The 24,224-nt window shown below is 59.4% G+C and overlaps 1 protein-coding gene across 6 annotated transcripts in view; it reads left to right on the plus strand.

Moving 5' to 3' along the window:
• The window catches only part of SBF1 (SET binding factor 1), a 133,516-nt gene extending 110,635 nt beyond the window's left edge, over window positions 1-22,881 (plus strand). Inside the window, exons 24-43 of one of the 6 annotated variants that reach the window (XM_067531405.1) lie at window positions 3,946-4,121; window positions 4,762-4,839; window positions 7,486-7,625; window positions 8,096-8,342; window positions 8,617-8,813; window positions 8,924-9,061; window positions 10,101-10,193; window positions 10,524-10,601; window positions 11,308-11,492; window positions 11,893-12,069; window positions 15,391-15,492; window positions 15,606-15,791; window positions 15,974-16,100; window positions 16,190-16,320; window positions 18,493-18,726; window positions 19,531-19,641; window positions 19,882-20,096; window positions 20,311-20,398; window positions 20,602-20,733; window positions 21,007-22,881. In XM_067531405.1, the coding sequence (XP_067387506.1) occupies window positions 3,946-4,121; window positions 4,762-4,839; window positions 7,486-7,625; window positions 8,096-8,342; window positions 8,617-8,813; window positions 8,924-9,061; window positions 10,101-10,193; window positions 10,524-10,601; window positions 11,308-11,492; window positions 11,893-12,069; window positions 15,391-15,492; window positions 15,606-15,791; window positions 15,974-16,100; window positions 16,190-16,320; window positions 18,493-18,726; window positions 19,531-19,641; window positions 19,882-20,096; window positions 20,311-20,398; window positions 20,602-20,733; window positions 21,007-21,105 (2,934 nt within the window). In that variant the 3' untranslated portion in view covers window positions 21,106-22,881. The remainder of the gene's footprint in view (window positions 1-3,945; window positions 4,122-4,761; window positions 4,840-7,485; window positions 7,626-8,095; window positions 8,343-8,616; window positions 8,814-8,923; window positions 9,062-10,100; window positions 10,194-10,523; window positions 10,602-11,307; window positions 11,493-11,892; window positions 12,070-15,390; window positions 15,493-15,605; window positions 15,792-15,973; window positions 16,101-16,189; window positions 16,321-18,492; window positions 18,727-19,530; window positions 19,642-19,881; window positions 20,097-20,310; window positions 20,399-20,601; window positions 20,734-21,006) is intronic. The other 5 variants (XM_067531406.1, XM_067531409.1, XM_067531407.1 and 2 more) reach the window with 5 other exon arrangements.
• Window positions 22,882-24,224: the final 1,343 nt, after the last annotated feature.

Genomic DNA, 24,224 nt, shown 5'->3' on the forward strand with positions numbered 1-24,224 from the left:
TAAAACCAGTGACAGTATTTTCCTGACTAAACATTAAGTAAACATTTTAATGCACACAAGATAAGCACAGGTGTTATTGATGTCAAGGAACTCTGTTTGAATCGATTTCAGATTAGGTCAGTTACTGTGACACATCTACTTAGTGCGTAAGGACAGTGTTCTCAAATGAGTGTCAGCCTTGTTCCGGGTCACTGCCTTTGCCTGCTCCTGTACAAACAAGCTGTGCCGTTCTGCACTGCCTCACTGACGTCTGCCCTCTGTTGTGCAGCCACCAGATATTGCCTGCTGGTACTACTGGCAATGCCGTGAGCTGTGGCACTGGACCTCTGTCATCCTGTTGCTAGTCCATTGTATTTGCAGGAGGAACTATTGGGTTTGGGCCCTGGGCCTTTCTCCAAACTCCTACCTAGTAATGAGCAGTGTGTGTGTGTGGAAATAAAAAGCATCGCTTGTTGTGGTGGGGGTAGAGCTTCTGATGACTACAAGTGTGTGAACAAAACAGCATCTGCTGGGGACCTCTGGCAAGCCCTACTTCTTGGAAATAAACTCTTCTGCGGTTTTCACCTTCTCTGAGTCTAGCTCACCCCATCCAAGGTGTGTGAGAAGCTGACAGTGTCCCTGAAATGCTTTCCAGGCAATGTCCTTGCTGTGTCCAGCAATAGAAGAGGTAACATCACAACCAGTCAAGGCATGAAATGGGAGCAGTTTTTCCAGAACAGCGGGTCCATATTCCAGCTGCTCACACATGGCAAGACTAGGAAAGTACTTGGGTTCCTTTGTGCCAGCTTTCTTCCAGAGCTGCCTACATGTCATTGCGCTGTAGTGAGCAGCCAAAGAACGAGCGTAGCAGCGTCCCTGCTGTTGGCATCGCTGTGGATGCAGTGTAAAATCATATTTGTCGTCTTGATGACCACACTGCTGATGGGCGTTGACTGTGGCCATCAGGCGCCATAGTTCAGCTTCATCCTGAAAGCCACCAGCCAGAATGACGATGCAATGATAAAATCATCAGTTGCTGAGATAAAAATACTGCAGTGTCCTCCCTATTTTCTGGAAGCCCAGTGAAATTCAGCCAGTTACTTGGAAGAGAGACATCTGCCTTCCACCAGTCTTTGGATGGGTCTTGTACTTCTTGAGCGTTTTTGCCTTCACCACTCAGTAGATCCTTGTGGTACCTGTCAAGCACAACGTCTACTCTGTGGAAGTCGGCTCCAGTCTGAAGTACGGTTTTTACAAAGGTGTCTGCGAAGTCTCCACATGTTTTGGCTATCGATGGCTTTCCCTTCCCAGAAATCCTTGAGCATTACTTTGATGCAGATGGCGCTCCGCCTTGTTTGTGTGGCGGGGTTGCTGGTAAATCCAGTGCCAGCTCCTGCCAAAGTTGTAGGTATCAATTGAGCACTGACAGATTCATAGCTTGAAACCAGACCGGCTCACCTGTATGTTAATATTGTTCAAGATAGGTAAACAGTGAGGTAGCAAAGTTTGCAGCTGATACAAAATTACTCAAGATAGTTAAGTTAAAAACTGACGGCGAAGAGTTCCGAAGGGATCTCTCAAAACTGGGTGAGTGGAAAATGAAATGGGAGATGAAATTCAGTGTTAAGTGCAAAGTAATGCACATTGGAAAAAATATTCCCAACTATACATAACAAAAGATGGGGCCTAAATTAGCTGAGAGCACTCAAGAAGGAGATCTTGGAATTATCGTGGATAGTTCTCTGCAAACATCTGCTCAGTGTGTTGCAGCAGTCGAAGAAGCTAACCGAATGTTAGGAACTATTCAGAAAGGGATAGATAAGAAGACAGAAATCCATGGTACACTCACATCTTGAATGCTGCGTGTACTTCTCAAGAAAAGATGTATTAGAATTGGAAAAGGTGCAAAGAAGGGCAACAAAAATGACCAAAGGTATGGAACAGCTTCCATCCGAGGCAAGACTGAAAAGACTGGGAAAAAAGATGATTGGGGGGGGATGGTTTACGACAGAGGTCTATGAAATCATGATTGGTGTGGAGAAAGTGAATAGGGACGTGTTATTTACTTCTTCTCATAACACAAGAACCAGGGGGTCACCCAATGAAATTATTAAGCAGCAGGTTTAAAACAAATGGAAGTATTTCTTCACACAACACACAGTCAGCCTGTGGAACTCTTTGCCCGGGGATGTTGTGAAGGCGAAAAAAGTATAACTGGGTTCCAAAAAAGAACTAGATAAGTTCATGGAGGATAGGTCCATCTATGGCTATTAGCCAAGATGATCAGGGAGCAGCCCCATGCTCTGGGTGTCCTAAACCTCTGACTGCCAGAAGCTGGGACTGGATAATGGGGGGTGGATCACTCGATAATTGCTCTGGTCTGTTCATTCCCTCTGAAGCCTCTGGCACTGGCCACTGTCAAAAAACAGGATACTGGATATTGGTCTGACCCTTATGGTCATTCTTATGTTCTTGTAAACCACCTTATCTAACCTCTGCAGCTGTCTATATTAAAAAAAAAAAATCATGACTTTCATGTTAATTGTACTCCTAACTACAAAGCATTATACACTATAAAATAATACTATGTTTTCAAGAAAATAAGCAAATGATTTCACGTATGAAAGGAAAAGTAGTTAATCATTACACAGAAGTAAACTTCAAATGTTACGATATATGGATAACTAATGCTTTAAAAAGTTGAATACTTGGGTACAATGGGTGTCTTCTCTTTTCTGTTCTTAACTGACTGAAAAGGAATCGTGCTAAACTGGTTGTTTGATTTTGCTGACAAGCTCATGCCCACGGTGTTGGTATATCAAATGTTTCTGGTGAATTTTGGCTGCCATGTTTGCAAATTGGAGGGTCTAAACATCAAAATTCAGCTTTCTAACAACCATTTTTTAAATCAGCAGGTTCAAATTATGTTAGACAAAGTTGGGCAGGGCCTGGCAGACAGGCTGGTTCTGTGGCTGGCGGGGGTTGGTTTTGTACAGGTCTGTAAGCCCTTCTGTGGTGTGGTTTGGACGGGAGAGCCCGTGTATCGAATTCCTAAACACATTTGTCTTATAGCTAGAGTGAGAATGAAGCAATGTGGCTGGAGTGAGGCTGGAACAGGGTGGTCCTGTTGGTGCTGGTGGGCAGATTGGGCTATCACCCCAGACCGTTGGCCTTCTCCCCAGACTCCCATTCCTGCAGGGTTTCACGAGAGCTGTTGGTGCGAGAGCCATCCTGTCTGCATGTGGCCGTGGGGCTCCGAGACCCTGGATTGGGGAGGAGGTTGGCTTGAGGCAGAATGCCCGAGCAAGGCCAGGGGGATGCTCACCTGATGTAGTCAGGTTTCTAGCGTCCGTGCAGCTCTCCTCTCCTGAGAGTTCCTGGGGTCAGGGCTGGGCGTGCTGTGGATGAGCGGCAGAGGTGAGCTAGCTGACGTCTGCTCCCTGACTGCCTGTGGAAAAACAGCTTTCCCTGGCAGTGGGGATCAGCCCATGATGCCATTTGGCGCAGGGCAGGGAACATGGCTATGCTGTGGTTCCCCCTGCCGCCCAGCCTGTGGGGCTGCTGGAACCCTTTGCAATGACTGACTGCACGCACACGTCTGGTTTCTATGCTTAAGGCAGGGCGAGGCATGTTCCTGTGGACAGAGCGTCCACCTGGCTGCACTGCTGTGTGGACATGGCGCTGGGCAGCTGGTGCCCTGAGTGGGGGTGGCGGCACAGGCGCACCAAGTACCCATCCAGTGGGGTCTGCAGAGCCATTGGGGCGTTGGAGAGCTGCCCCGGCGGGCTGGGCCCAGACACATTGCTGCTGGCCAGGAGTCGGAGCTTTGCGCCAGGCTGTGCGCTACTGTGGGGGGTGACCAAAATGTGCTTCCCCTGGGCTCCTGGCCATGAGGTGGGTGGGGCACAGACCCGCCCCCTCCTCCCCTCCCAGTGGCCATCTGAGCCCGCTGTGCTGTCCCCACAGTTGCTGCGGATCGCCTTCGACGAGGAGGTGGCTTCGGAGAGCGCCGAGGTCTTCAGGAAGCACCTGCACAAGTTGCGCTACCCACAGCACGTGCGCGGCACCTTCGCCTTCACGGTGGGCCAGTCACCCAAGCAGGCTATGCAGCCCAAGGCAAAGGAGAAGAACCCCTCGCTCAGGTATCAGGGAGTTCTCTGCCCCCTCACTAGGGGAGTGGGGACCTGAGCCCCCCCAGGCTGTAATGGGACTGGGCCCCCAGCGAGCGTGGGACATGGGACATTCTTCGGCTGCCTGTGTAAAACCCCTCCGTGTCTCCTCTGCCCCCTCCCAGCACAGAGCAGCTGAGCGGGCTCCCTTCAGCGCCTGACCTTGCTCCTCCGCCACTAGCCAGAGGGCTTGCTGTGGGGCAAAGCAGCGCCTCTCTTGGTGGCTGAGCTTGTCTCTCTACAGGACAGCTTCCCTGGGGTGTCTCGGGCTTTCCCAGCCCAGGGGCGAGAGGTAGACCAGGTTGCAGTCACGTGCTTCGACTCCTGGCCTGGGCTGTCCGAGGCAACGGGTCCAGCCCTGAGCAGAAGGGAAGGGGGCCGGGCAGGGTCTAGGCATCCCTTCTCAGAGCTGTGAACCCGCACAGTTGGCTCTGTGGGCCCCCTTGCTGGTCTAATCCCAGCCCTGCGGGGGGTGGGCAGTGCTGGAGATGATGAGCTGATCTTGTGCATGCCAGGGCCCGGTATTGTGCCACCCGCGCTCTGTGGCTAGCAAGTGCTGGAGCTGCTGATGGGCTGGGTGCTGTGTGACCTTTCCTGTGTGTTTGTGACCCAGCTCCCAGCAGGTGACCGATATGTTCCAGGGCCTGGCGGTGGGTGTCATATCCCTCGGGCACCTTGGCCATTCATCCACGTAAGACACCGTCACACTGGGCAGGGGCTTGCAAGGGGCACTGGCTCAGACTGTAGCCTTCACTGCTCCCAAGGTTTCCTCCTTTCACCCACTCTTCATGCTACTGGCTTTGGGACTCCCCTCTCCCAGGGCTTCGGCGAACTTGGTGCCTCTCCCCACCATTGAAGCAGAGGCTGGGTTAGAGCCCAAATCCCACTGCGGCCATAAGGCTGGCTGAAGCGTTGAGCGCCCCATATGTCCTCCAGGGGGGCTGCATCTGCCCCATCCCCTGTGCTGCAGGTCAGGCGTGTTCCTTTGTCTCTGAGCCCCAGGGCAGCCGGAGCTGGTGGCCATGGCAGGCAGGTGGAGCGCTGGCCTTTCTGTGGACCCTCAGTGTCTGCAGCTGCTTCTTTTGCTCCCCGAGCTGTGCTGCAGCTCAGACCCTCCCAGAACCTGTCCTGCGCCCTCCCAATGTCCCGCTAGCCCGGGGGAAGCTAGCAGCCTCCTCTCTACGGTGCAGAGAGCCGCTCTGGGCCTGCTCAGAGCCGTGCTAAGGGGGAGGATGGGCTGGGGCTCTAGCCTAGGACGTGGGAGACCCGGGTCCAGTTCCTTGCGTCGCCCCAAATGTCCTGTGTGAACTTGGGTGAGTCTGTCCCTCTGCCTCCTCTTCTGCCTTGTGGGAACCAGAGCAGTGCCCTGCCTCACGGGGCTTGGGGACAGTCAGTCCGATGTGAGATGCTCAGATTGGACAGTGATGGGGGCCAGACCAGCACCCCAGAGAGCTAGAGCCCAGCCAGTCCTCTGCCCCATTGACTCTCTTCTTTCAGAGCTGAGACTCCATGAGACTCTGAGGCCGGGGGACAGCTGGTGACATTCAGCTCTGACCGACTCCCTGCCCAGTCTGGCCCTTGGGGAATCATAAAATCCTGGAAAATTAAGTTTGGAAGGGACCCCAAGAGGTATCCAGTCCTGCCCCCTGCTCAAAGCAGGACCAACCCAACTAAACCATCCCAGCCAGGGCTTTGTCAAGCCAGGCCTTAAAAACCTCTAAGGATGGAGATTTCACCACCTCCCTAGGTAACCCATTCCAGTGCTTCACCACCCGCCTAGGGAAAAACGTTTTCCTAATATCCAACCTAGACCTCCCCCACTGCAACTTGAGACCATTGCTCCTTGTTCTGTCATCTGCCACCATCGAGAACAGCCTAGCTCCATCCTCCCTGGAACCCCCGTTCAGGTAGTTAAAGGCCGCTATCAAATCCCCCCTCACTCTTCTCTTCTGCAGACTAAACAAACCCAGTTCCCTCAGCCTCTCCTCATAAGTCTTGTGCTCCAGCCCCCTCATCATTTTTGTTGCCCTTCGCTGGACTGTCTCCAACTTGTCCACATCCTTCCTGTAGTGGGGGGCCCAAAACTGGACACAATACTCCAAATGTGGCCTCACCAATGCTGAATAGAGGGGAATAATCACTTCCCTCCATCTGCTGGCAATGCTCCTCCTAATGCAGCCCAATATGCTATTAGCCTTGTTGGCACCCAGGGCACACTGCTGACTCTCATCCAACTTTTTATCCACTGTTACCCCCAGGTCCTTTTCTGCAGAACTGCTGCCTAGCTCGTCGGTCCCCAGTCTATAGCTGTGTATGGGATTCTTCCGTCCTAAGTGCAGGACTCTGCACTTGTCCTTGTCAAACCTCATCAGATTTCTTTTGGCCCAATCCTCCAATATGTCTAGGTCATTCTGTCTCCTATCGCTGCCCTCCAGCATATCTACCACTCCCCCCAGCTTAGTGTCATCTGTGAACTTGCTGAGGGTGTAATCCACCCCATCCTCCAGATCATTAATAAAGATGTTGAACAAAACCGGCCCCAGCAGTGACCCCTGGGGAACTCCACTTGTTACCGGCTGCCAGCTAGACATGGAGCCATTGATCACTACCCGTTGAGCCCGATGATCTAGCCAGTTCTCTATCCATTTTACAGTCCATTCATCCAACCCTACTTCTTTAACTTGCTGATAAGAATACTGTGGAAGACTGTATCAGAAGCTTTGCTAAAGTCAAGGTATATCACATCCACCGCCTTCCCCACATCTCCAGAGCCAGTCACCTCTTCATAGAAGGCAATCAGGTTGGTCAGGCATGACTTTCCCTTGGTGAATCCATGTTGACTGTTCCTGATCACCTTCCTCTCTTCCAAGTGCCTTAAAATGGATTCCTTGAGGCCCTGCTCCATGATTTTTCCTCTGGGTTCCCCACATCATCCAGCGGCAGTTTAGGAGTGGGTGTCCCTAGCGGGAGCTAGCTGGTCTCTTTCTCCCATTTCTGACAAGGCCATGATAACTCACCTGGCCATCCTGCCAGGCCGAGGACATGCCTTTCTTCCGGGGGGAGCCTCTTCTTGATGGCCCCCAGTCTGGTGGAGCTGGGAAGGGTAGAGATTCCCCTGCCCCTCAGTGGCAGGGTTAGCGTGTGTGTGTGGGTGGCACCAACTGACGCTCCTGCCCCTGCTTTGCTCTTGGTTTAGCTGTGTTGGGGTCTCTCCCTTGGACCCTCTGCTGCTGGGCTGGGTGAGATTGCTGGAGCCCCCCGGGGCAGGGCCTTTGGGGCCATGTCGGGCCTGGGGCCGGTACCAGGTGGGCCTCACGCCCCCCACCTCTCGTTGCAGGACGCTCTCCAAGAACCTGGTGAAGAATGCCAAGAAGACCATTGGCCGCCAGTACGTGACCCGCAAGAAGTACACGCCGCCCACCTGGGAGCAGCGCGGCAGCCAGCACTTCCAGGAAGACAACGAGGATGAGATCTCAGGTTGGGAGCTTCCCCGGCAAAGGGGTGGCCTCCTGCGTGGGCAGCCTGGGAGGGGGGCAGCACTTCGTGGGTGAGCAGGGGGGTCTCAGCCTGTCTCCTTAACTCCGTGAGCGACCAGGAGCTGGGGGGCAGCCTGGCTTGATCAGCTGCTGTCACTCGCATGGACATAGCCTGGCTCTGTCCCTTCTGGTGCCCAGCCACGGCGCTGCTGCGGCCTGGGAGCTGAGAACCCGGCCGGGCGGTCCCAACCAGGGGAGGCTCGTGTTTTGGATCCAGAAGGTCCTGGGTCCAGTCCCACAGCCCGTGGCCCGTTCCTGGGTGTCCTGTGACTCTGCGCTCTCCCCCTCCGTCACTGCCAGGCCCGGGCTGGGACAGACTGTGCCCCCACCCGGGGCTCCAGGTTCCCTCCCCCTGCTGGGGCTGTGGCCTCTGGAGTGGCCTGACCCCACCTCTTCCCTCTGCCGCTGCAGTGTCCGAAGAGATGGACAGGAGCACGCTGACCCCGTCCGCCACCATCAAACCTTCCGACAAGATGACCATGAGCCACCTCGTGGAGCGAGCCTGCTGCCGCGACTACCAGAGGATGGGCCTGGGCACGCTCAGTAACAGCCTCACCCGCTCCAAGAACGAGCCCTTCCGCATCTCCACGGTGAACCGCATGTACGCCATCTGCCGGAGGTGGGTACCTGGCGTGGGGCAGGGGGGCATCTGCCGGAGGTGGGTACCTGGCGTGGGGCAGGGGGGCATCTGCCGGAGGTGGGTACCTGGCGTGGGGCAGGGGGGCATCTGCCGGAGGTGGGTACCTGGCGTGGGGCAGGGGGGCATCTGCAGGTGGGTACCTGATGCAGGGGGCATTCACAGGAAGAAGGTCCCTGAGGTGGGCGGCGGCTGGTGCTGGGCTGCAGCCTGGCTGTGCCGTCCCCGCCCCCCAGCCGGGCCATTCCCCAAGCGTGGTGTCCCAGCATCATACGGCCCCTACCTTCTCCTGCAGTTACCCGGGGCTGCTGATCGTCCCGCAGAGCATCCAGGACAACACCATCCAGAGGATCTCGCGCTGCTACCGTCAGAACCGCTTCCCTGTCGTCTGCTGGAGGAACTCGCGCACCAAGGCCGTGCTGCTGAGATCGGGGGGGCTGCACAGCAAGGGTGTCGCGGGCCTCTTCAAGTCGCAGAACGCCCCTTCTGCAGGTACTCCCCTCTCCACCAGTCGGGGGCGCGGCGTGCAGCAATGGGCCGGCAGGTCCCCGGCTGCGTGTGTCTCCAGTGCGTGGCGGTGACGCCCTCGGCTTTTCGTGCAGGCCCGTCGCAGACGGACTCCACCAGCCTGGAGCAGGAGAAGTACCTGCAGGCCGTCATCAACTCCATGCCGCACTACGCTGACGCCAGCGGGCGCAATACGCTCAGCGGCTTCACCTCCGCACACATGAGCAGCGCAGGTGAGGGGGCGTGGGTCAGACCTCGGCCGTGGAGCAGCAGGGAGAGGAAGGAGCCGGCTGGGCGTGCCCCCTCCCTGGGCTGGTGCTTTCAGCCGGCCTCCGGCTTTGGGATCCTCCCAGCTGTTGCGGAGGGAGGTTGGGTTCTGCCTGCCCCGCAGTGCCCCGAGCGCCCCACTGTGGGCTTGTAGCAGTGCTCAGCTCCTGCTCCCTCCTTTCCCCACGGGGCTGTGCAGCCCGGGCACTGCCAGCCCTGGGGCTCCCTGGCAAGTGCTGTCGGACTCTAGGCCCTGCGCCAGGCCCGTCCTGGGGGCTCGCGGGCGGGGAGCGGAGCAGCAGGGATGGATTATCTGAGCAGGGAGATGTCAAAGCATCTCCTGGCCTGACGGGCAGGGCTGAGGGCACCCAGCGGCTGGGACTTGGAGCGGCACGTCCAGGTGAGTCGTGTGCCCCTGTGCCTTGTCCTGCCTCCATCTCCCTCCTCCAGCCCCCGGGGAGAGCAGGGCTGAGCCAGCACCCCGCATCCTGCACCAGGCTCCATTCCCAGCCATTGTCTGTCTGAACCATCCCATGCCTGGCAGGGAGGGCCGAGGGCCCGTTGGCCAGGATACACTTTGGGGGGGGGAAAGCCAGCTGCAGACCTCTCCGGATGGACGGCTCCCTGGCATAGCGGGGAGCCCCCTCCAGCCGCCGCTCCCCCCCCCCGCGCCCTGGCGAGCTGCTGGGCAAGTGGCCGGGAGCAGCGTGGGGAGAGCCTGCGGCGGTTGAGGCTCTAGCGGCAGGGGTGGGGGCGTATCTGCTTTGGGGCAGAGCTGGGGGGTGCACACGGGGGCGGAGTGGCTGGCAGAGGAGCAGGTGATCAGAGCTGCAGCGTGGCCCCTGCTGCGAGGGCCTGCCCGGGTCCGGCTGTGGATTCCAGCCCCAGGCAGCGCTTTCTCTCCCCCACCCTCCAGCAGGGCAGGCCGGGGCCGGGCAGACGCGGGGTGGGGGGAGGAGGGGACGGACAGCCAGGCCAAAAGCTGCTGTTTTGTTGGTGCTACAGATTCTTCCGACAAGAGGCAGCCCAAGCTGGGATCGCTCATGAAGCAGGTGATGGGAGGGAAGGACGAAGGGCCAGGCACTATTAGCCGAGGAGGTGAGGATGCCGAGCGAGCGCAGAGAGGCCGGGCCGGGCCAGGGCCGCCGGCTGTAGAGTAGCTGCGTCACCTTTGTTTCTCCAGGAATTGCCGAGCACACGGGGATGGGCCTGTCCTGGCGGCTGGGGGCGGGGGAGCCCAATGTCTAGCTCAGAGCACAGCTGGCGGGAGCCACCTCATTCGTACCATTCATCGTGCTGGTCGCGCCATCTCACCCCACCCAGCCCCACAGCTCGTCCCCAGGGAGCGCGGTCGGGCAGGCGCTGTCTGCGTGGGGAGCGTGTGATCTGCCGCCCTCGCTGAGACTCCTTTCTGTCCTGTCCCCTCAGCGCTAGGTCCCAGAGCTAGGGTCATCACCCTGTCCACCCCCAAGGTCGCATCGGTGAAAGGCCGGGAAAGCCCCCGAGGTACTGTACCACCGTCCACCTAACCCCGCCGGGCGCTAACCCCGTCACATGACTGACTGCCCCCCGTAACACCATGCCCCCCTTCATGAGACTAACCCACTGCCCCAGTCACGCCCCCGCTGTCACAGGGCGAACTAACGAGCTGCTGCGTGCTAACGACTGTCCCTGGATGGCTTGCTGTAGCTCCCAGCACAGCAGGTAAGTGCAGAGCCCGGCTGGTCCTGGAGCGGGTGCTCAGGTTTGCTTCAGGCTCCTCACACGTCTGCCAGTGCCTGGATACCGGGAAGGGCTTATTTGGCCATGGGAGGGGGGTGCAGCTCATGGGGACACGGAGACAATCCCCCGAAGCAGCCACAAAGGGCCCAAGCAGCCACAGTGCCACGGGCTGGCGCTGGGCAGGGGGTGTGCCCAGAGGGGCCATCTCAGCAGGGCCTGCGGGAAGGATAAAGGCTCCGTGTCCGAGCTCCGGCTGGGCCCAGCGGCCCAGATCCACATGCTGCTGAGTGGGAGGAGTGAGAAGCAAACCTGACCCCCGAGTGCACGGAGGGGATCTGGGCCGGGGGCCGGAGCGGCTCACCGAGAGCGTCTCCAGGAGGAGAGCTGCTCACCCCCGGAGCTGGACGTCCACGCCCAGTCAGGAGGCGACAGGCAGGCCGAAGGCCACGCGGCCTGGGAGGCGGCACAGTGACTCTGCCCTCTCTTGCAGGCAAATGGGGCAGCATCCGGGCCAGCGGGCGCATGAGCAACTACGTCATGAACATGGAAATCGGGTCCCGACTGGCTGGGAAGGAGCTGCTGAGCACGCAGCACAACGGGGCCCCCTCCGAGAGCAGCTTCCTGCGCCAGCACCGCGCCTCCCTCTACATCATCGGGGACAAGTCGCAGCTGAAGGTAACGGCCCAGCGCCCGGGCAGCGGCTGGGGCAGCCCAGGGGCCGGGAGCTGTCAGCAGCAGGCGCCTCCCTCCCCCTGTCCCAGAGGGATGGGGAAGGTGCTCAGCGTGTAGGGCTGCTGGGGGCTGTCACGGAGGAGTTGTGGCTTCGTGGGAGCCGTCCCTGCTGCCACCGGGACTGGTGTGGGGAGACAGACCCGCTCTGGGCTCAGCAAGGCAGCCAAGGCTCCCTGTACACTGTCGTCCCCCCCAACGATCGGTGCAGCTGCAGCTGTTCCTAGGCAGAGCCCAGGTGTGGCGCGGGGACCCCTCTGTGACGGGAGGGGGGCAGCCGGGGATGGGCCTGGTGCTGCCCAGCATGTGTTGACCGGGGCTGCTGCCGCTCTCCCCCGCTGCCCAGGGAGTGAAGCCGGACCCGCTGCAGCACTGGGAGGTGGTGCCCATCGAGGTGTTCGACGTGCGGCAGGTCAAGGCCAGCTTCAAGAAGCTGATGAAGGCCTGCGTGCCCGGCTGCCCCTTCTCAGACCCCAACCTCGCCTACCTGCGGTCCCTGGAGGAGTCCGAATGGCTGTCCCAGGTCAGTGCAGCGGGGCTTGGGTTGGCGCAGGAGGCTGTGGTGCAGAGCCAGGGCCGGATCTGCCACCACGCCTGGGATCCTTCCAGCCGGATGGGCACTGGGGTTGCTGGGCGGTCACAGGAATCCCAAGGCAGGGAGGGTGGAGTTGGTTGCTCGGTCACTGTGGGACTGGACCTGCGCGTCGTGCCGGCTTTTGAGCCAGTCGTAGGGTGTAGGGCCAGAAGGGACCAAATCATCTCATCTGACCTCCAGTCTGTCCGGGCACCAGCCCCCGCACAGCGAACCCAGCAACCGACATGAGGCCAGACTATGGTGTGCCCCGGGCAGAGAGGATAGGAGGATCCGAGGCCCCCGCTATGGCTGGGAGTTACCTGAGACGCACCCCGACGATGTGACCTGCACCCCCTACTGCAGGGCCAGGAGGAAAGACCCTAAAGTCGCAGCCAGTCTGACCTAGGAAAACATTGCTTCCAAGCCCACCGCTGGCCATCAGTTACTCTGAGCACGTGAGCAAGAACCAGCCACGCGCCTGAGAGCGCGCTCGGTGCTGCCTCAGCCCTGGCCTCCCGCCACGCCTCCCATCTCCAGCCGTGGCCGTTCCCCACACTTCAGAGGAAGGAGATTCAAAAACAAAACACCACAGAAAGCGTGGTTGGGAACCCCTTCTCGTCCCCTGCCAGCGGCGGCGGCAGCCTGGAGCCTGGGCTTTCGGGGATCTGCGACGTCAGTCGGAAATGGCAACCCAGCGAACAGTCACAGTCACATTTGTCCTGCTGTCTCAGAACGAACCAGGGCTGTTCAGAGCCTCTCTCCTCGGCTGGTTAGAAACTATCTTCTCATTTCCAGCCTGAATTTGTCCCTGATCATTCTATAGCCATTTGTTCTTTGCCGACATTGTTCTTAAACTTAAATAGCTCTTCTCGCTCCCGGGACTTACCCTGGAGTGTTTACAGAGAGCAGTCTGTCCCCTGGAGGGGAGTGGAGATCCCACGACAGCGCCCAGATGTTTGGTCAGGCACCCCCATCCCCACCAGCCCTTCTTCCCTCACTGCCTGCCAGGCTGGGGGGACAGCTGTCCCCTGGGCACAGACCTGCACAGAAGTCAGGGCCTGGGGGCAGAGAGAGAGCCTGAATTGCCAGCTCCCGAGACACCTGGCAATGCTGACAGACCTCAGCCAGTAGCTGTCGGTGGAATGCGATGAGCCTGGCAGGGATCGGTCCTGAGCTGACGCTGTTCAACACCTTCCCCCATGATCTGGGAGTAGACACAAAATCACCACGAGTAGAATTGGTGGGGGACAGAGTGGTGCAGTGCTGTTACAATGAGGACCAGCAGTCTTAGTGAGCGGTTTGGTAAGCTGGGCCCGTTCGAAATGTGGTTTAATACAGCCAATTGCTGAGAGAGACATCTAGAAAGAGGGAATGCAGGCCCCATGGACGGAGCGGGGCCTGTGTCTGGAAAGGAGCTAGGGGCCGCAGGGATACGGCATGCAACATCAACTCCCAGAGACGCTCTAGCAAAAAGGGCCAGTGCTGAGCCTGGCTGTGCACACGGAGCAGGGAGGTGATTTTACCTCTGCACACGGCGTGGGTGAGACCACTCCTGCGATACTAGGTCCAGTTCTGGGGCCCACGTTGTGAAAAGGTTGCTGGAAAATTGCAAAGGGTGCAGAGAAGAGCCCCAAAAATGATTCAAGGGCTGGAGAAAATTCCTGACCATGAGAGGCTTATGGAGCTCAGTCCAGCTTCTCAAAGAACAGGAGGCAAGAGGATTCCGGTGTATCCAAATCTTCCTGGGGAGGCGACGCCAGGTTCTAACGGGGTCTCAGCTCGAGCGGGGAAAGGCAGAACAAGTAGAATTAGAGTTGGAAGGGACCCCAGGAGGTATCTAGTCCTGCCCCCTGCTCAAAGCAGGACCAACCCCAACTAAACCATCCCAACCAGGGCTTTGTCAAGCCAGGCCTTAAAAACCTCTAAGGATGAAGATTCCACCACCTCCCTAGGTAACCCATTCCAGTGCTTCACCACCCGCCTAGGGAAAAAGTTTTATCTAATGTCCAACCTAGACCTCCCCTACTGCAACTCGAGACCGTTGCTCCTTGTTCTGTCACCTGCCACCACTGAGAACAGCCTAGCCCCATCCTCCCTGGAACCCCCTTTCAGGTAGTTAAAGGCTGCGATCAAATCCCCCCCCTCACTCTTCTCTTCTGCAGACTAAACAAGCCCAGTTCCCTCAGCCTCTCCTCATAAGTCTTGTGCTCCAGCCCCCTCATCATTTTTGTTGCCCTCCGCTGGACTCTTTCCAGTTTGTCCACATCCTTCCTGTAGTGGGGGGCCCAAAACTGGACACAGTACTCCAAACGTGGCCTCCCCAGTGCCCATGTAGTGGCTGCGTGCTGAAGCCAGACAGACTCCAGTAGAAACAAGCACTGTTTGAACAGTGAGTGCAGGTGATTGGCCCCTGGCACAAGCGACTGCGGGAAGTGCCGGATTCTCCATCTCTTGATGCCTTTCTGGAAGGTGCTTTAACAAACACACGTTCTTGGATTCAGTGCCCAGGGTCACTGGAGATTTAATGGCCTGAGCTAGAGAGGAGCCCGGATTAGATGATCCAATGGTCCCTTCTCATCGTGACCCCTTGAGTCAGTGAGCCTGTGCTGGTGCATCTGGGGTTCCTGGCTGGCAGAAACCTTCCCTCCAAGCCCGGAAGGAGCCTGGTGTTGGGAGCTCTCCCGCGAGCAAGGCTGTGGGGATTGGCTGCTCCCAGCGGGCTGTGTCGCAGATCTGGTCAAACTACCCCTGCTAAACGCTTTGCAGGCCTCTGGGGGGGACCCAGGTGCCCTTTGCGTGCTGGGGGCTGGACCGAGGCTAGGCGCTATCCCTGGTTCTAGGCGCACGCTCCAGCCGCAGGCAGTGGGGACCGCGTAACCCACTCGCCTGGGCCCTGAAAAAAGTGCCACCTGCCCCATGCCTCCCCAGAGGCCAGCCCAAGTCCTTAGCAAGATTGGTATCGGGCTGTGGGCAGGAGCCCAGGTGTCTGGAGCTGTTCCCCCTTCCCCAGCGCTCCGGAGCTCCAGCTCCACTCAGCGCCCGCTCGTCTGCCTGGCCCAGGGGGTGTCCACAAGGGCTCCTAAATGGCCTGAATCTTGCCCTTGAGGGCCTCGGCAGGTGGGGGAGGGGAGCGGGTTGTAGAGGGCTGCATGGTGGGATGTGGGGTGTGTTGCCTGGGAGAGGCTGTTCTCCAGTCGGGGCCAGCCTCGCAGCCGGTGGGTGAGTTCTCGCCTGGCGATGCCTCGTTAACCCTCTGGGCTGTGTCTGCAGATTCACAAGATCCTGCAGATCTCGGTGCTGGTGGTGGAGCTGCTGGACACGGGCTCCTCTGTGCTGGTCAGTTTGGAGGATGGCTGGGATCTCACCACGCAGGTAGGAGTCGGAGCCCGTCGGCAGCCGGCTGGTACAGGCTGGCCTCTCTCCCAGCCGCTGACCTGAGCTCCCAGCCCCTGGTGGGCAGTGACGCTGGCCGCCTCCCCCTGCAGGTGGTGTGTCTGGTGCAGCTGCTGTCGGACCCCTACTACCGGACGATGGAGGGCTTCCGGCTCCTGGTGGAGAAGGAGTGGCTGTCCTTCGGGCACCGCTTCAGCCACCGCGGAGCCCAGACCCTCGCCGGCCAGAGCAGCGGCTTCGCTCCTGTCTTCCTGCAGTTCCTGGACTGCGTGCATCAGGTGAGCACAGAGTCGCCTGGGCTGCCGGCTCTCCCCACGGGGTTACCTGCGTCCTGGGCCGCGGGTCTGGCCGGCCGGCTCACCTTGTGGGTACAATCCGTGGATTGAAGCAGCCGGCCCCTTGCATGGAGCTGCGGGGCGGAGGCTGGTGTCCATGTGGCTGTCTGCTCGTCTCTCTGCAGATCCACCTTCAGTTCCCCATGGAGTTTGAGTTCACCCAGTACTACCTGAAGTTCCTCAGCTATCACCACGTCTCCAATCGCTTCCGCACCTTCCTGCTGGACTCTGACTACGAGCGCATCGAGCTGGGTAAGGGCTCTGCGCCCCGGGCCCTTTGTCGCTGATGGGCTGCCCTGTGTGCTGTGAGCTGAATGGCCTGCGTTCCTCTTCCCCCGCAGGCCTCCTGTATGAGGAGAAGGGCGAGCGGAAGGGCCAGCAGGCCTACAAGTCCGTCTGGGATTACATCGAGCGGCTGAACAAGAAAACCCCCGTCTTCTTCAACTACATGTACGCCCCCGAGGATGGGGAGGTGAGTCTGCGGGGCCGCAGGGCCGGCCGGAGCGTCAGGGCCAGTGTAACTATCTCCTCCCACAACCAAGGAGACCTCTCCCTGCGTGGAGGGACCGAGGCAGCCCGACGCTGGGCGTGAGCTTGGTGCTCTGCAGTGAAGGGGCCCAAACCTCGCTTGTCCAAGGGGCTGTGTGGAGGGAGGCTCCTGGTCAGCCTGAACTGGAGGCGATAGCTGTGCCCTTGATCTCCGTGACACCGAGACTGTGGATCCCGGCGTCTGGCGCAGCCTGCTCCAGCTGCAGGGCTGCACTGAAGGGCCTCCGATCTCAGGGTGTGGCCGTGGGGCAGACTGTTAATCTCCAGGGGCCACCCAAGAGTGCAGTGAAAATCAAACCCTCCTGGGTCTGCAGCCAGGGGACGTGGGCAGCAGCCACCTGGGCAGGTTTAACCAGCTGGCATTGCAGGATTGCCCTGCGGTGGGTGGCTGCCGCGGGGCTGGGGGCGTTGGTAGGGTCACTCCTGAGCACTCAGCAATGGAGATGGCAGCAGTAACGTTGGTTCTCTGGCTTAGCACTGTCGGTGTGGAGGTCCCGCTGGTGGTCAGTCCGATCTCCCCCTCTCGAGGGCTAGCAATGCACTTCTAGAGAAAATAAAGCTGAGATTCTCCCATGTTCACCAGACTCCAGGAGCTGGGGCTTTAAGGAGAACACCAAATATAATTCCTGTGATTAAAAACAGCGTGAGGTAGCCACACTGCAGGTTCCCCGGTGCAAGAGGGGCCTGCAGGCCTGGCTGTCCCCAGCAGCACGGAGCCGACTCAAGGGGCAGGAAGGGGAGCTCTGTGGATATGGGGTTGGATTCTGTGCTGAGAGCATTGGAGCTGCTCAGGGTTTCTGGCCTTGGTGTGTCATGGCAGCTCTTTGCCGGGGCGGCTCAGCAGCCCCACCGGCTGGCCCGTAGCACCACTGCAGCCCATGCTTCTTGTGAGGTTTGGTCGGAAAACCAAGTTTGCCGGGGAAGTTTTTTTATTGGCGGAGGGGGGAGGAGGGAGGGAAATCTCTGGACTAAGGACTAAAAATCAAAACTCAACTTTTTCCATGGGAGGAAAAGTTCTGAAAAATTCCGTTTTGGGAGACCCAAACCCAGCAAATATTTATTTAATAACGAGCTCGTCAGTCGTGCAGACGAAGGTCTGACACCATCCAGGGGCTGGAAGTTGAAGCGAGACATGTTCAGGCTGGAAATAAGGTGTAAACGATTTTAACAGAGAGTAATCAGCCGTGGGAACAGATCACCGAGGGTCTTTACATCAAAATGGATGTTTTTCGAAAACTCTGCTCTAGGGATTGTTGTGGGGCAGGTCTCTGGCCTCTTATATGGGGTCAGACTGACCCACACGGTCCCTTCTGGCTTGGAATTGACCAACCCACATGGAATTTTTTAGTTTGCTCCTGAAAAATCAGGGAACCGTCTCCCCACGCAGCTGCCAGTGAGCGGCCAGCCCCGGGAGGCAGCTGCGGGTTTAAGCCTGGCCTGGCCAGTCTGCTGGCTTGGTTTCTCGACAGTCGACTCGTCCCAGTGAAAGGATTCGATGCTGTCTAAGCAGCGTTTTCTGAGGGAAGGGCTCCGCTTCTCACCTCTCAGCCCCTGCCTTTGCTAAGGACCTGATTCTTAAGCCAGCTTGACTGCCAGAAAGCCCCTGTGCGTGTCCCCCACCCTGCAGTTATACAGCCGCAAAGTGCACCCTGGTTTTAACTTGGTGTGGCCTGCGGGAAGTTAGTCAGTGCAGTCCCTGGGTGCTCTGCCAGGCTGCCGCTACACCCGTGCGCTGGGCACTCCGCGTCCCAGCTGGGTGAAGTGCAGAGGGGCCCAGAGACGGCCAGCCAGGCTCAGAGCCGCGTCTCCCCTGTGCACTGCAATGCGAGCTGGGGGGGTACGCTGCAGCCTGTGCTAGAGCCTAACATGTCGGCTCTCCAGCCTGGAGCCCGTCCCAGCTCTCCAAGGGTTGGCAGAGCCACATGGGGACGACTTGCTTCCCGAAGGCGCCTGCCCTGGGGAATCTGCCTCCTGCTGCTGGTTCCCCGGCCGGGCAGCGCAGTTCTCAGCTGTTATGGCCATTGCAGCAAATGGCAGGTGGGAGCTTGGGAAGGGGCCAGGCCTTGCCTGACCACGTCCCTGACCTGTTCCTTAGGTGCTGAGGCCCTACAGCAACATCTCCAACCTGAAGGTGTGGGACTACTACACCCAGGAGACCCTGTCCGAGGGCCCCTCCTACGACTGGGAGCTGGTGCAGGGGCAGCCGGAGCACGTGGAGGAGGCGGATCGGCAGGACTCCAGTGCCCCGCAGACCAAGCGCAAAATCATCTGGCCGTGCTACGACAACCGCAGCCGCGTGGAGCCCGACGCCATCTCCAAGCTGCTGGAGGTGAGTGCGGCGGCCCCAAATGAGAACATAAGAGCGGCCGGTCTGGGTCAGGGCAATGGTCCTGTCTGCAGACAGCAGCCGGCACCGGGTGCCCCGGAGGGAATGAACTGAACAGGACAGTCGGCGGTTTAGGGACACCCAGAGCACGGGGTCGTGTCCCTGACCAGCGTGGCTAATAGCCATTGGTGGACCTGCCCTGCCTTCCAGGAACGGAGCCAGTTCTTTTTTGATCCCAAACCCAGTTATGCTTTTGGCCTTCACAGCGTCCCACAGGCTGACCGCGCCATGCGCAGAAATACTTCCTCACCCTTGCCTGAAACTTGCTGCCCCTTCCTCTCACTGGCTGACCCCTGGGTCGTGTTACGTGAAGGGGTAAATAACACATCCCCACTCGCTGTCTCTGCACCCACTCATGATTTCAGAGACCCCGTAGTCGTCCTGTTTCTGAGCCGAGCAGCCTCGGTCTTTACTCTCTCCTCACACAGACGCTGTTCCATCCTCCTCGCTTTTGTTGCTCTTCTCTGCACCTGTTCCAAATCTAACACTTCACAGATGGGGTGACCAGAACTGCAGGCAGCATCCACGTGGGAGGTGGATCAGCCACTGCTCCCCCTGCAGAGCCCTCTGGCTCTCAGACACTGCCCGTACCCCCTCCCCATCCCAGGCTCTGAGCACTCCTGGCAGGGACCATCTGTGCGCAGCATGTGTGGTGGCAGCTCCTGAATTCCTGGGGCTGGGCCGATCTCACGGGGGTGATGGGGTTCTTCCCTCTTCTCCAGAATAACCTCTGGCCCCCTCCCGCAGGAGCTGCACAACCTGGAGATGGAGCTGCACCAGGTGCCGGAGCGCTGGAAGGACGTGTGGGACAAGATCAAAGCCTCCCAGCGCACAGAGGCCCGGCAGGAGGCCAGCAGGGTAGGTCTCCGGGCCGGCCGTGCGACAGGTGCCGGGCGCTGGGAGCTGCGCCTCGTGGTGCCTGAGCTGCCCTTGCTGTGACGCTTGGCCCAGGGCTCCCGGCTTTGCCCCCAGCTGCCAGAGTGGCCGTGGAGGGGCTGACAGTGCCTCTTCCCAGGCTGTCTCTCTCCTGTGACGACGAGGGTGTCCGTGGGTGTGGGTGGGGCCCGCGCTGTCACTTCCCTGCTCTGTGCTTCGCAGACGGCGTCCAGTTCCCTGCTGATGTCCTCCGGCCTGCTGCCCCACCGGCGCTCGCTGGGCGTGTACCTGCAGGAGAGCGGCGGGGGCTCCACCCTCAACCTCAGCCTGGACAGCGACACCAGCAGCTCCACCACCCCGTCCAGCGGGAAGCAGGGGGGCCGCAAGAGTACCAGCAACCTCTACAACCAGTTCCAGATGTCGGAGAGCGAGAACAGGTGCGGGGGTTCTGGCTGGCAGGGGGGAGAAGCCAGGCCGCGGGGGTTCTGTGGGGCGTGGCGGTGAGCCCTATTGCTTGGGATGGGCCCCATGGAGCCAAGCCCTCTGCAGCTCAGTGGGTTCAATCCCTGCCTGCTGGGGACTGAGCACTTTGGTGCATCCCCACCACGGTCTCATGCCCGAGACGCTAACCCGCCGCCCGGCTGCCCGCAGGTCCTACGAGGGGTCGCTCTACAAGAAAGGAGCCTTCATGAAGCCCTGGAAGCCCCGCTGGTTCGTGCTGGATAAAACCAAACACCAGGTAGGAGAAGGGGCGTCGCCCAGCTGGCCTGGTACTGACCTGCACTCGGCTGTAGGGCGACCAGACAGCAAGCGAGAAAGGTCGGGCTGGGGGATGAGGGGAACGGGCGCCTAGAACAGAGAGCACGGAGCATCGGGGCTGCCCCACAGAGTCAGGACATCGGGGCAGGGGCACCGCTGATGTGCAGCTCCCCTTCCTTGCAGCTGCGGTACTACGACAACCGGATGGACACGGAGTGCAAAGGGGTCATTGACCTGGCGGAGGTGGAGTCCATCACCCCTGGCACCCCCACCATGGGGGCCCCCAAGGCAGTGGAGGAGAAGGCCTTCTTCGACGTGAGTCTCCCCACCCCGGAGAAGCTGGGGGCCGGCTGGCCGGGGGCCCCGGGATGGTGGTGGTGGTGTCCACGGGGGCTGGGCATTGGGCAGCGGGGCCTGGGGATCTTGGGCCTCCCAAATTGCCCTCTGGTCTCCGCAGACTGGGTCAGGCACTCGCCACATCCGCCTGGAGCTGTTGTGTCCCTGGGAGGGGGCTGTCCTCCGCCCCCCCAGCCAGACCTGTGTCCCCCCCGCACTCCCTGACTCAGCTCTGGTCTTTTCTCCCTGTAGCTGAAGACGACGAAACGAGTTTACAATTTCTGTGCCCAGGACGTGCCGCTGGCGCAGCAGTGGATCGATCGCATCCAGAGCTGCCTGTCGGACGCCTGAGGCTGGCTCCGTTCCAGGCAGGGAGTCTGCAGGGCCCGGCGCGCGCGCGGCAGAGGCCATGCCCGGGGCTCGGCACCTGCGCTGAGGCCGGCTGTGACGGAGGACGGCCTCCCTCTCCCCGCTGCGGGGGGCAGGTGGTACTGTAAAGCCCAAGGGCCCTGCAGGCGCGGGCGGGATCAGTCTGTTACACTATGGTAGGAAGGATTCGCGTTGAAATGTCAGGCTCGTGGCAGTGGGGCTCCGTTCTCACAGCCCCACGCAGCCTGGCCGAGCCACCTCCCCCCCAGGCAGCACGGGCGCCTCGGGTCCCTGTGGGGGGCCCAGAGCCGTGCTCTGCTTCGCTAGGGACTATGGCAGGAGGGTGGTGGTGGCCCTCTGCGGGGAGACGGCTGCAGGAGGGGCCCTGCATTGACCACTCCCCCCACCCACCTGCCAGCCATGGCAGGAGCTTTCCAGGGGTACCCCCCGTACCTGAGCGCTGCCTGTCCACTTCCGCATCCAGCTGTAAGAGCCCAGCCGCCAGCCAGTGCTGCCAGCTCCGGGACGTGGGGCGAGGCTGGGATCCAGGCACAGGGTCAGCCTGTGCCCAGCAAGACCTCAGGAGAACCGGGGGGGGAGCAGGCACTGGGACCATCCTGCCCCCCCATGTCCAACAACGGGGCCACATCCCCACCCTGGGGGCAGCTGGGTCCCTGCAGAGGGCTGGCTGTCCCCCCATGAGCGGCCTTGGAGTGAAGGAGGGGGCTCCTCCCTGTCCTGGTGGGGGGGGAAGGGGAGAGACACAGAGAAGGGGTCTCGGTAGCAGTGTTGGAGCTTTGCAGAGTCAGCCCCTGGCCTCCTGTCACGGTGGGAGGAGACTGAGGGCTGGGACCTGCTGCTTGTCTTAGTCCAGCCGCCTCCACCCCTGTGAACCTGGTGCCGATCCGGGCTGTGGGGCGCAGGTGCCATCAGCTCCTTGCGGGGGTGGGCAGTGGAGTCCTGCCCCCCTGCAGGGCCTGGGGGAAGGCCTGTGGGGCTCACTTCTGGCTGGGCCCCCAGAGCATCCCAGGGCCCAGCTGTCGCAAGGACAGTCCTGTGCAGGGCAGCACCAGGGAGTGATGTGTCTGGAGAGGTGGAGCCTGCAGCTGGGGATCGCTGCAGGGGCGGGGGTTTGCTCTGCCCCTTCCTGAGAGCCCTGGCCAGTAATGGATCCATCCTCCCCCCATGGAGCTGTGTCACAGGGACCGTGTGCGCTTCGCCGCTGCCCTGCTTCCTGCTGTAACTTATTGTCAGTGCCAAGGTGGAATCATGAGACAGGTGCTGGAATCTCTGGTACAGAAACGTGGCCCTTCCCCACCTGGTCTGGACTGTGGCAAGCATAGACCCTGGCCGGAGCCACGGCCCTGCCCCAAGGCCCAATGTTACCTGCGTGGGGCTCGCCCAGGAGCTGTCTGAGATGGTATCTCACTGCCTGGGCCTGCGCCCTGCCCTTTCCTCCCCCACTCACACAGTCACCCTGGCTGGCCGCTCTCCGGGTCTTGTTTTTAAAGGCGTACCATGTTTTATTTCAGCGCAGAACTCTTTGTACAGTCTTAACCCCCAGGGTCCCTCTTCCTTTCACTGTATGGCGGTGGCTGGTGCAGCGGGAGGTGTTTATAACGTACCGGAGCAGTTGTAGATTATTGAAGTTTCTGTACATTGTGTCAAGCATACAGAGTCCTTGTATTGTATTGTGCCTAGCGGGAAATGTTGTTATATAAAGAGAAACTAACTGAATTTAATAAAAAATTAATATGATGCAGCCGCTCTTGGGGCTCATTTTCCTCGACTGGCTGCAAACGTCTTGGGGCGCAGGGGCCATCCCAGAGCTGCCACAAGCGCCTCCCTCTCCGCCCCATTAGTCATCTTACTGGACACGCTGGCGTACCCAGGGCGGAGGGCGAGCTGGGTGCTCTGTGCGTGTCTTGGTGTTTTCCTGCTCTGTTTGTTTTCACAGTTCAAGGATTCGCCAGCCTCTGATCGCACGTGGCTCGTCGCCCTCCTGCTATTTCACCGGTCTGTGCCCCACGCGTGACTCACAAGCCGTGCGGCTGCAGAAGGGAGCAGCCCTGAGGGTGTTCATGTGTTAAGCTGGATCCAGCCACAGCACGGGGGGGGGGCAGGGTAGAAAGGGGCATCCCTGTCTCCTCCCTCCACACTCATTTCCGTTTTGCCTCAGCTGCCAGCAAAGGTCGCCCTCCCAACCACACTGGTCCCATGAGGAACCTAAAGCAAGTGACCAGAAAATCGTCCCAGCCATGAGGCCCTCAGATGGAGCCCCATTTTCCCCAGCTCTTCCAATGCAGTTCAGTCCAGAAGTGCAGCTCCAGTCCGCATCCATTCCCTCACAATGTGCAGTGTGTCCAGGAGTTCTGCTGCATTCCTTAGGTCAAGATTTGTGTGCGTCTTGCAACATGCTCGGTTTGGACGACATGTGCAGCAGTAGAGGCTCTCTAGTATGTGTGCTGCCTCCTCCACGGGCTTGAGAAGGGGCTGCGCTGTCAGCACCCAAAAGCTGCAATCTTTGCAGCTGGCCATGGCATCTAAACATCTCCTGGCTCCATCAGTGTCAGGTCTGTCCCCCAAGCCCCGCTTCTGTTCTCCATCCTGAAGAGGAGGCAGTTGAAGGAAGTATTTTGAGGTATTTGACCCCAGTAAGCCATGTTCAAGCGCTGGACCATAGCATCACCACAGATCTTGATCGGTTACCATGGCCTCTGGATTCATCTCGGGAGTCCCAAGAACTTTTTATCATCCAGTTAGATTCATGGTCATAATATTTCAGTGCAGAATGACTCGGGACTGCTCAGTTTCTTCCATCCAGGTCTCTGGAGGTAACTAAACCCTATTTGCTTACAGAAATGTTGGCGCGCTCCCCAGGAAGGTTTTCCGCCAGGTCCAGCTTTTTGATTCTACTCTTGGTGTCTGCTCCAGATCTGCTCTAACGCCTTCTGATTGCGTCTGCTACGTGGGGTGCTCAGAGGCTCTTCTGCAATTCATGCAGAATGGTCGCAGCTCAGCTACAATACCTTCTGCTAACGCGTCTCTTGAGGGAAAGAAGAGTTTCTCTCTCGGGCTTTGCATCCACATGGGTTGTGGAT

This window comes from Emydura macquarii, unplaced genomic scaffold (assembly GCF_026122565.2).
Source record: "Emydura macquarii macquarii isolate MOO-44397 ecotype Brisbane River unplaced genomic scaffold, CSIRO-AGI_Emac_v2 contig_3219, whole genome shotgun sequence".
In the NCBI taxonomy this organism is placed as follows: Eukaryota; Metazoa; Chordata; order Testudines; family Chelidae; genus Emydura; species Emydura macquarii.